Source organism: Volvox carteri (assembly GCF_000143455.1).
Source record: "Volvox carteri f. nagariensis unplaced genomic scaffold VOLCAscaffold_40, whole genome shotgun sequence".
Taxonomy (NCBI): domain Eukaryota; kingdom Viridiplantae; phylum Chlorophyta; class Chlorophyceae; order Chlamydomonadales; family Volvocaceae; genus Volvox; species Volvox carteri.
Window position 1 is genome coordinate 595,674 of NW_003307583.1, and position 10,899 is coordinate 606,572.

The window sequence follows — 10,899 nt, forward strand, 5'->3', positions numbered from 1 at the left end:
AGGGGGGAAATGGAGAAATGGTATTGCGATTGAGGAGATGGACTGCCGTGGAAGGCATCTAATGCTGAAAGTGAGGAGGGTAACTCCGTTTGGGAGTTAGTTAAGGAAGTTGGACCCCGGGGGTTGGGGGTTGGGGGTTGGAGGAGAGCAATGACGAGGTAGGGGGGAGGGGGGGAAAGGTGTTTTTGGGAGGGGGAGAAAGGGAAGGGGGAAAATGCGGGCTGGTGGAGCCATGGTTATGAGGCGTGTTGGGAATGCTAGACACAAAAACACATGCACACACGCACACACACCGGCCTCCAACTGGAGAAAATCAGCCCAGCTTTTTTCCCAACGAGTGCCGACCTAACCAACCCCAACGGACTTCTCAACCGAAACATTAGGTCGCCAAGCGGGAGTTGGCGCTCGAGTGCGACTACACGTACGAGTTGGCGTGTCAGCAACGGTATCGGGCCCTCATTTCTTCAGATCCCGCCCTGTCGGCACATTTCCACGTACCCGATGTCGTACCGTCACTATCCTCGCAACGCATCTTGACATCGGAATGGGTGCGGGGGATACCCATTGACAAGGTGGGGAAAGTGCGTGTGTATGCGTGTGTGTATGTGTATGTGTATGTGTATGTGTATGTGTATGTGTATGTGTATGTGTAGGGGAGAGAGAACGGGGAGGGGGCGGGAAATGGGGTAGGAAGGAGTTCTGTGTATGTGTATGTGCATGTAGGTAAGTAGGTAAGTAGGTAGGTGCGCGTGTGTGTATGTGTGTGTATGTGTGTGTGTATGTGTGGGGGTTTTGTTCTGGGGTGTGCATAAATGGGCGGCGGCCGTGGGGGCTGAGGGGGAGAGATGTGAGGGGTTGAAAAAGGAGTACTCGTCGGGTCGCCGCACCCCTCCGAAAACCCCCACAAAGCCCTCAGCCATAACGCGAACATTACATTTCGCGACCTTTCCGGATCCGCGTGATCCAGAAGACGTCATCGTGATGTCATTTTGGGGTTCTCCTGAGCTCCCGCCCTTTGTGAGCTAACTAACCAACTAACTAACCAACTAACTAACTACGGAAACTACGCGATTGCTCGCCCCCTCGCCCCCTAATTAAGCGCAGGTTCGCGAGTTACCGCAGCCAGTTCGTGACGCGGTTGGCAGTCGGTTGCTTCAACTCACTCTCCGTGAGCTGTTCGAGTGGCGGTTCATGCAAACCGACCCCAACTGGGGTAACTTCCTGTACGACACGGAAGCTGATCGGCTCAACCTCATTGATTTTGGCGCGTCTAAGGACTACCCCGAGGTGTGTGTGTATGTGTGTGTGTGTATGTGCCTGGGTTCCGTGGCGCTATAAAAGGTCCGCTGCCTCCCTTCCTCTCACTACGCCCCCCTCCCCCTGCCCCCTCCCCCTCCCCTTCCCCGTCCCCCCGCACACACACACACACACACACTCCTAGGGTTTCGTGGTGGACTACTTGCGGATGGTGGCAGCGTGTGCTGAGAGGGACCGCCAGGGTGTCCTTGACATGTCCGTCAAGCTTGGCTTCCTGACGGGTATGTGTGCGTCTGTATGTGTGTGTATGTATGTGTGCGTCTGTATGTGTGTAAGGGGGGGCCGCTTGAAGGTATTTGGGGGAATGTAACGCGGGGGGTTATCCCACGTGGGGGGGAACGTGTGCCTGTGTTTTCCGAAAAGGGGGTGCCCCAGGGGGAGGAGGGGGAAAGAGGGCGAGTGAGAAGGGATTTGAAGCCCAGAGCAACACGTTCGTTGCAACTCCGCAACACACCCGGCCCCCTCCCTGGACGGCATCACGAAGCCTCCTTTCCCCACGAGAGACGGCTTTCCCATCATGCTAGCGCCACAGGGGCGCAACAAAAACGACCTTGGTGTTTTCCCCCCCGAGAAATTGCACACTACCTAGTAGTAGTTGGACGAAAGCCGTACATAACACGTCCGACTTTTTATTATTAAAAAAATGGGCCCCTTCAAATCTGACTCTTGGAGATTCTCTTGTCGGTATCGTTTGTATCGTACATGAATTATGTAAACACATCAACTTGAGTTTGGGGTACCGTACCGTACCGTAGTCAGCCGTACACCTGCGTCTTGGCTCCAAACCCCCTTAAGTCCCAATCGGCACCCCGCACGCACCCCACACACCCAAACTCCCGGGGGGCCGGCGTCCCCCTCCCACCGCCCCGCCAGGAGACGAGTCGGAGGTAATGCTGGACGCACACACACAGGCGGGCTTCGTGGTGGGTGTGCCTTTCGCCGCCCCCGGCCTGTACGACTTTGGATCTCACGGCGGCATGACGGCGCGGGTTTCGGAGCTGGGCTCCGTGATGCTCAAACACAGGCTGACGCCGCCCCCCCAGGAGTCGTATTCCCTTCATCGGAAACTGAGCGGAGCCTTCCTGGCGTGCATGAAGCTCAAGGCGCGGGTGGGTGGGGTTAGGGGCGGTGGGGTTGTGTATGTTAGTGCTTTTTCTTGTGTGTATGTATGTATGTATGTATGTATGTATGTATGTATGTGTGTTTACCCGCTTGGCCCCCCGCCCAAGGCAAACAAACAGGTACGATCTGGTTAGCTTTCTCCTTTACGCTTTCCTCACCAACCGTTTACCAACCGCCTTCCAACCGCCAACCGTCTGTGTGCTACCGTCCGCAGGTTCCATGTCGTGAGATGTTCTTCCGAACCTACGAGGCGCAGTTGGGGCCTTATGTTCCGCCCATAACGGCTATAACGGAACCGCAAGGCGAGTAGGTCTCCGCCGCCACAGCCTAGTGAAGTGGAGGCACAAACAGCTGTGCAGGGCAGGGGCGGATAGCCAGCAGTACTAGCATATATACATAGCCAGCAGTAGATCGATGAGCACTGAGGTTACGGCACTGCTGGAGCGGTGTCGGTGATGCTGATGAGCCGAGCAGTGAGGAGCGTACGTAGTGATGGTGGTTTTGTTGGTGGGGTTTGGCGGTTTGTGTGACTACGTCAACAGGTTAACTTTGTGAGAGGAGTGGTAACCAAGAACATTTTCGTGGGGTAGTGTGCTTTGCTTGCTGTGTGTGTGTCACACTGGAACATATGTCCCCGAAGGTTCCGGGATCGAAACCTGTCAGGGTCGAGAAAATCTTTACGATGGTGGAAGGTAAGAGAGTGTCCCTAGTCGATGGACGGTGGTGAGCTGGGATAAAGTTGACTTGCGAGCTGACCAGGAATGGAGTTGAGCCGCCGTTGATCCGGCAGATTCCGTTGGATGCCGTTGGTGGGTGCTGAACCTGAGCGATCCACTGAGAAGATGACTAGGGTGACTGGATGAGGGTGCTCCGAAATACCGGGGAAGGGTACAGGGTCTGCCGGGTAGCGGCCGCAGGGTGAAGATATGAACCCCCTGTCCCACACATCATATATAGCCGAGTAGTAAGTCTTAACGCCAATGAAGTAGAAATAACGGACGTACATACAAATACATACTATTAATGTTTATACATATACATATATGTGTATGCCCTTGGGCCTTCGGCTCGTATGGGTAGTTTTACAGGTATGGGGTCACGCACCCCCAACCATGTAAACACATGCACACACATGTATGCGTGTATATGTAAACCCGCTGCCCCCAGGTACCATGCACCTGCGTGCCTTCACCCCATGCCAGTTTGGGTGTAACCAGGAAGCTAACAGCAGGATTGCACAACCGCTCTGAGAGGAGACTACTGCTACTGCTACTGCTACTGCTACTGCTAGAGGACGTGGGAGAACTAGCAGCATGAAATCTATCTGCCTGGCGGGCGTCGCGATGGAGGGAGAGGGGTTAAGATGAACCACGGACGTTTGAAGCAAATACCAGAGATAGACGGATATAGTCCAGGAGAAGACGACAAGTACTGGGGGGGGGAGAGGCAACGCAGGGCTGTTGCGTGATTGCTTGCATGGTTAGTGCTGCGCTGGTGACAAGGAGCAGCCACGGCCCGCCCACCGCCGTGCAGCCGAAGTCTGTTGCTTGAAAGCTGGAACCAGAACATCAAAACCAGGGGTGACAAAAACACAATTAATACGACACGATTAAGAAGTCGAACACGAAAAAAAAATTGAAACACGAATAATAAAACACGCGGCTGATGTAGGCGCTGAGGTGCGTGACACCTCAGGTGAACTGCAGGGCTTCTCTGAACAGATGACATTACAAGGGATCTGGATCTGGATCTGGATCTATCTTTGTTTACGTGGTGGCTGTGGAATCTGCCTAAGGTCTATGATGGAAATCAGCAGCACCCGTGCGAACACGCTAGTACCGGTACTAATAGTAAGTATTTTGTCACACAATTACGCATGCAAATGTACATAGGCAGACAGATATACAGATATACAGAAAAGAATAGGTGATGGGCTCCCCCAACATCACATCGTGACCGCAACGCAGCACAAAAGCAGTCAGCTCCGTACAGTTGGTACATGACGTAGCTTGGGCAAAGCTGGCTGTACGTCCGTCAGGAGCGGAATATACATACATATATACGTACATACATGTACATACATACCTACCTGCGTGCTGTGTCTTCGCATGCAAGGCTTTATGGGACCTGTCGCAGTCGCAGTAAATGTCCCAGTAGTACACGGCTTAGTCACGCAGTGGTTCCTCTTCTGGCTCTTTCCCGCCGTGCACCAGGATGGGAAAGACGAGACTGAAAAACTGAAAACCTAAGCAAAACTATGAAAGCCGAAAGACCACAAGCCGCACACGCCGGTTGGACGGAGCAAATTCACAAATAAATAAACACACACATACACACATACACACACATGCCATGCATTCATGTAGGCGGCATGCATCCGTTCTCGCTCACCTGCCGCAACGGCAATCCCTCCAACTTGGCCAGTATGCATGCACGGGTGCACATTGAGGTACCGTATATCTGTATGTCTAAAAGCACGCCAGTGTTAACTGAGCCAGCCATCTTACTTCCCGCCGCCGCCGCTACTGCAACGCTACATCTGCTGCAACTTCCCCAGTCGTGCAGCCTACATGCGATATACGATACGCAACGAGCCGAAAGGGAATGAATACGATGCAAGGATTTCCGTACCGCCTGCAGGTGTTTTTCTCACACAGCTACGACCTCCCCCCGACCTGCTTGGTTAGCCAAGTTGACTTCCCTTACATCAAGACCTCTCGCGCGAGTTGTAACGCCATATTGTTGAGTTTTTGTTGGGGGATGATTTGGTCGTGGGTCTGCAGGAAACAGTTCGCAGTTCCCCTTGCTAGTCACTTGCCGCCCATGATGTTGATGGCCTTTTTACTGTAAACTTTGGTCAACCACAAACCGGCCCCGGCCCCGGCCACGCCTCGCCACGCCACGCCTGCTTATGGATGCGATATCAGTCTTCATATATACATATTCCTCAACTCGCCGGCTTTTTCGCCAGCCTATCAGTTTGTCGCACGAATCTCCAGCACCCACGTTTCCATGCACTTCCTTGTTCTCGCTCACCCAGACCACCTCATAGCACTCCATGCACTTCCTTGTCCTCGCTCACCCAGACCACCTCATAGCACTCCATGCACTCAACCTTTTTCACCCTCCTCGCCGTTATGGCCCGATCGACCCAGCGCCTTGTTTGCTCGCGCCGCCCTAGCTCGCCGAGACTTCGCCTCTGCCCTGCATAGCGCTCTTTTGCAAGTCGCTCTTTCGCACTTTCCTGCCCTTTAGGATAGGCGAAAGCCATCAGCACCACATCAGCACCGCTATTATCTCCTTCGCTGCTGTAGTATGTGTAGAACACATGCATACACGCACGCACGCACGCACACATACACACATACACACACGCACACCAGCTTACCCTGGCGTCACTTCCCCTGTCATCATTTGTGATTGAATCCACCAATTTAACAATTTCTACAACAGCGCTGGACGACTCCCTTCGGTATTAAAAGGTCGCGCTCCTGTGCTACCCTGTGCCCTCTCCCTGCATCCTAAATACTTGCGGCGCGGCACAGCACAGCTCAGCACAATTCCTCAGAAATAGCAGACCCGCACACAGACATACAGAAGCAGCACACGCGCTGTGACAATTCTCACTCTGGTTTATTCTTGAAGATTTCGTTCTCATTGTGCGCATCATCAGCACTCGGCTTCTGCCTTTTCCTTTCTTTCTTTTCCACTTTTCACGATAAATGATTAAGGCGGTTAAGACTTCAAAAAAAGCACATGCGCGTCATCAGCTAGCTAGCACAGAGGGAGCTTAGTTTGGTCGCCATCATCAACCGCTTCCGAGTCCCGCCCCCCTACCATCCGACCCACCTTCGACGCTCGACATTCGACGAGACGTGCCTACATACTTGAGGAACAAACAGCAAGAATGTGTTTGAGATAATTAACCTCCACAACCTACCGGTCTTAATGCAATATATTTTCGTGACACACGTAAACGGAACACGTAAAGCGAGCCGTAATGCAAAGCAACGCAAGCCAGCAGCAGCAGCCATCAGTGTGCAGGTACATAAATGAGTGAGTGAGTGATGTCAGGGGTTCCTAAAGGATATGATGATAGGACGAAGGACAATCCGGGCTCGCTAGGTGCGCGGACAGCTGCGCGCGCAGCATCATGAACCCAAACCACTTAATCGCCCGCACCAGACATTCCACGTCGCACATGCGGACCACAGCATCTTGCTCGAGTGGGAGAGGCCCCACAGAAGCAAAGCATGACGCGTACGTGTCGTGCGCAGCCTCTCTCCGTGCAAACCCACTCCATACACCACGTGCAGCCAAACAGCAGCCCCTCCACGCCTCTCCACGCCTCTCCACGCCTCTCCACGCCTCTCCACGCCTCTCCACGCACGCTTCCTGGGTGCGTTTGGGAGCTGGTAGCGGTTGCGGTTGCGCAATAGTTATGGTAGTTACGGCGATGCTCCCCCGCCTGACGAGCACAGCTCTCTATCTCAACCACACACAGATATACGTACATACATATATACACACATACATACACCAACACCGATATGCAAGTACACGTACATGCATGTATAATATATATACACCAGTCTTGAACACGTTCCTCGTATATACCGCTACGCTGCAAGGAACACGTACAAAACTGGTGTAAGCAAACACGCGCGACCCGATCTGAACGGAAGCCCGCGCAGCTCCGTCGGGAGTGAGGAGCAATTAACAGTTCGTTCGCAATTATCATGCACACAGAATCCCATGAGCGAATCCAGCAGATAGGAGATACTAGTTACTCCGGCGATGGCCGTTGGAGTGGCGGTGATGGCCGTTGGTGGTGATCGCCATGGGAGGGTATGACGGCGATGGCCGTTGGAGTGGCGGTGATGGCCGTTGGTGGTGATCGCCATGGGAGGGTATGACGGCGATGGCCGTTGGAGGCACTGATTGTTGCAGTGGTGGCAATGGCCGTTGGCCGTTGGCCGTTGGCCGTTGGGCGATGGCCGTTGGAGGCAATGCCTTCGGCTGCCATGTACAGGCGAAGTGCGTCCGTACTACCGATATCAGTTATGTTCCACACCAGACAGTAGGCTCGTATTAAGTCTTCAGAATCCCGCCCCCACAGCACTGCTACACAGCTGCACAGCTGCACAGCTACACGCAGATGATAAATAACAGCCATCGACCGGTCCTTGAGCTCCTCCCTCATGGCGCGTATTACGTCTTTGAAGGAAGGTAACGCAACTCCAGAAGATGTTATATATACACATACATACACACACATGCGCCGCTCAGACTTATTTACACACACACACACTCCCTCAGCCCCCCTTGGTGAAGGACGGCAGTGGCCGGGGCCCTCCTTTGAGCTCTCCGGGCTCCCCCTCAAAGGGCGCGGACAGCGGCACGACGCGGTTGCGACCCCCTGTTCGTTGATCACCCACTGCAGCGCGAGTGAGGGGGCAGAGGAAGGGCCAACGGGGAAGGAAGGAGGAGAGGAGAAGAAGGAACGGCTGGGTTTAAAGCATTGGAAGGGGGAAGATGTTGTGCAGAACTGGTGGAAAAGGGGGGAGGGTGTACTGAGAAGGGACAGCAGCAGGAGGGTATCATCGGCAGCCTGGCCAGTCCTCGTTGCGTGCTGGGTAGCTGAAGCGGGAATCGATCGACCGACCTCAGGTTTTACACACACCCGTTAACTTCCGTGTAATAGCAATAAAAAAATATAATAATAATATAGTATAATAAAAAATAAGAAAATTATAATAATGGATGATATAATGACGATACTAATAACCATGGCCCTGGCCCTCCCACGTGCTCAGCTGCGTCGTGTGTCTGTGTGTCTACCAACCAGCTCAAGAACCAGGACCTCCTTACTAAGCAAGCACTATACACGCATCCCACACATACCGGGCCCCGTCCCGCTCGACCCCCCCCCTCCCCCCTTTTTCCACCAACCCCCCGTCTACCCGTTACAAGGAAAAGCGCCCTCCAGCCTCACCGCGTCGCGGCGTGACGACTTCACCCTTGATGCTGATCAGGGCCTTGTTCAGCAGCCCTTCCACATCCACATCGGCAGGTAGCTGACTGAGCATCTCGGCGATGCGCTCCGTCTCGCGCTGAGTGCGGGTGTGTGTGTGTGTTGGAAACATTAAATTAGGAGATGAAGACTGAAGGCGAGGAGACGTACTTGTAAGGATGGGAGTGTGTGTGTGTGTCTGCTATGGGGTGCGTCAAAAGAGCATGTACAGTATACACACACATATATACACACATACACACACACACGCAACCCCCCAACACTGCTGCTCTCTTTCCCAACTCACCTCATAGGTACAATCCCATGGATTGTATAACTCATCTGTTACGTAACCCCACACAGTTGTTTTTGCACACGCACACGCACACGCACACGCACACGTCAATACACATTACACGTTCATTTCCTATACGCTTATACCCAGTCCAATCCCCCCTCCCTTCCCCCTCCCAACAACCCCCCGCATTTACCCCTCTCGCTGACCTGCGTGTGTCCCATGAACGGCCTCAGCATACCGAACAGGAACAGCCCCGCCAGCAGCCACGACAACACGAACACCACCACGTGGAACACCTCCACCCGCATGTACAGCGCCACCACGCTCTCCAGATGCACCTCCGTCAGCCGGAACATCGCCCAATGGAGGTTGCCGGTGCCCTCGTGGAAGAGGTAGTCGAGGCGGCTGGAATTCAATTGCCAGGCGGAAGGCGCGTCCCGCAGCATGAGGTCGGACTCGACAAAGAAACGCTGCATCATCGCGTTGAGGCCCCGGTACACTACCTGCGTCGTGTGTGACAAACACACACACACACACACGTCACACACATCACACATACACATACATACATACATTTGCGCTTGTGTCTGTGTGGGTGTGTGGGTGTGTGGGTGTGTGGGTGTGTGGGTGTGTGGGTGTGTGGGTGTGTGGGTGTGTGGGTGTGTGGGTGTGTGGGTGTGTGGGTGTGTGGGTGTGTGGGTGTGTGGGTGTGTGGGTGTGTGGGTGTGTGGGTGTGTGGGTGTGTGGGTGTGTGGGTGTGTGGGTGTGTGGGTGTGTGGGTGTGTGGGTGTGTGGGTGTGTGGGTGTGTGGGTGTGTGGGTGTGTGGGTGTGTGGGTGTGTGGGTGTGTGGGTGTGTGGGTGTGTGGGTGTGTGGGTGTGTGGGTGTGTGGGTGTGTGGGTGTGTGGGTGTGTGGGTGTGCGCATCAACATGTGGGCTTCAACAACATCCGCGGAATCGCAACCTTTAGCAATGCCATCCTCCCTGTCGTGCAGGGTACGACACCACCTCACCGCGGCGTACGGATGTTCAGGGGGGTAGCAGTCCGACGCATCGGGCGTCCAACACGCCATTCCGGACGCAAACAGAGTATTCGTGGCGGGGCCCATCTCGAACGCCACTCCTCGACGAGCTAGTGCAAAATGGGGATCAGTGGCTTGCGTGGAGTTGGCGCCGTACAACATCACCTCCCACTCCGATTTGAGAGCCGCCACCTCGCTCTGGCGGTTTTGAGGAAGTGGATCCAAAGGGGGATTTGGATGAGGGAATTCGGGTTCTTGGGGATCGGGGGATTCGGACTTCTTAGGGTGGGTTTTATGGTGGGGCGGGTGTGTTTTGGGATCGGTCTGGTGGGAAAAGGCGAGAAAGGATCGAGATTTAGGAGGCGAAGCAACAAACCCCTACAGGAAATCTCTCAGACCTGCGGGGTGGTGCGAGTGCGGAACTCTGTCGGGGGCTGAAGATTTGGGTTATGTTGGATATGAGGGAGGTGGTATGTGGACAGAATGGGAGGACACGCAATAGGGGGAGATGAGAGATAACGGTGGGGTTTCGGGGCGGTGGTTTCTATCGTTGGTGCGTTCCATGCGTGTAACCGCCGTCTCCGTCCAGCGAAGAGTGCCGTGACGGCTTTTAGGACCCCACCCCCTACCCCAGCCCCGACCTCCATACCCGCACCCACACCCACACCCAATACACACACCGAACACACACACACACACGGTACGCCTAACCTGCAGTATGGGGTACAGCGCCTGCTGCGCCTCCACACCCCCGGCTATCGCCAGCTCCTGAGCGAAATACACGACACGGTGCAACCTCGTGAGCACCGTGTTGACCACATTAGTCATGGCCACCGGAGCACTGGCCTGCGGGGGGAAGGGGGGATCGGAGGAGGGGGGTTCTTGGAGGGGTGGAAGGGGGGGAGGGTATGGCACGGAGGAGGAGGCAAGGACGGGCAGCTGCTCTTGTGCAGCAACATTACTAATGGGTAACGTATACAGATTTACACACATACATACATGTACACTCGCTCTCTTAATCATTTCCGAAAGCTCAGCCGGTCAGCCTAAACAGCGCAATCATCCTACCATCCCGCCATCAATTCCTCTCCCTACTGTTCAGGCAACCCGGCCGCCCGCGCAGCACCA

The 10,899-nt window shown here is 54.5% G+C and overlaps 2 protein-coding genes across 2 annotated transcripts in view; one reads left to right on the plus strand and one right to left on the minus strand.

Annotated features, from left to right (window-relative positions):
- Nucleotides 1-3,346, plus strand: part of VOLCADRAFT_106237 (uncharacterized protein) — a gene marked incomplete at its 5' end in the record, with an annotated part of 4,708 nt that extends 1,362 nt beyond the window's left edge. The window contains 6 exons of the mRNA XM_002954014.1: nucleotides 384-572; nucleotides 1,105-1,287; nucleotides 1,442-1,538; nucleotides 2,191-2,426; nucleotides 2,654-2,734; nucleotides 2,757-3,346. Coding sequence (XP_002954060.1) covers nucleotides 384-572; nucleotides 1,105-1,287; nucleotides 1,442-1,538; nucleotides 2,191-2,426; nucleotides 2,654-2,734; nucleotides 2,757-2,813 — 843 coding nt within the window. The 3' untranslated portion in view covers nucleotides 2,814-3,346. The remainder of the gene's footprint in view (nucleotides 1-383; nucleotides 573-1,104; nucleotides 1,288-1,441; nucleotides 1,539-2,190; nucleotides 2,427-2,653; nucleotides 2,735-2,756) is intronic.
- Nucleotides 3,347-7,754: 4,408 nt separating this feature from the next.
- Nucleotides 7,755-10,899, minus strand: part of VOLCADRAFT_94888 (uncharacterized protein) — a gene marked incomplete at both ends in the record, with an annotated part of 7,842 nt that continues 4,697 nt past the window's right edge. Inside the window, 5 exons of the mRNA XM_002954097.1 lie at nucleotides 7,755-7,876; nucleotides 8,435-8,552; nucleotides 8,957-9,253; nucleotides 9,763-10,095; nucleotides 10,483-10,617. Coding sequence (XP_002954143.1) covers nucleotides 7,755-7,876; nucleotides 8,435-8,552; nucleotides 8,957-9,253; nucleotides 9,763-10,095; nucleotides 10,483-10,617 — 1,005 coding nt within the window. The remainder of the gene's footprint in view (nucleotides 7,877-8,434; nucleotides 8,553-8,956; nucleotides 9,254-9,762; nucleotides 10,096-10,482; nucleotides 10,618-10,899) is intronic.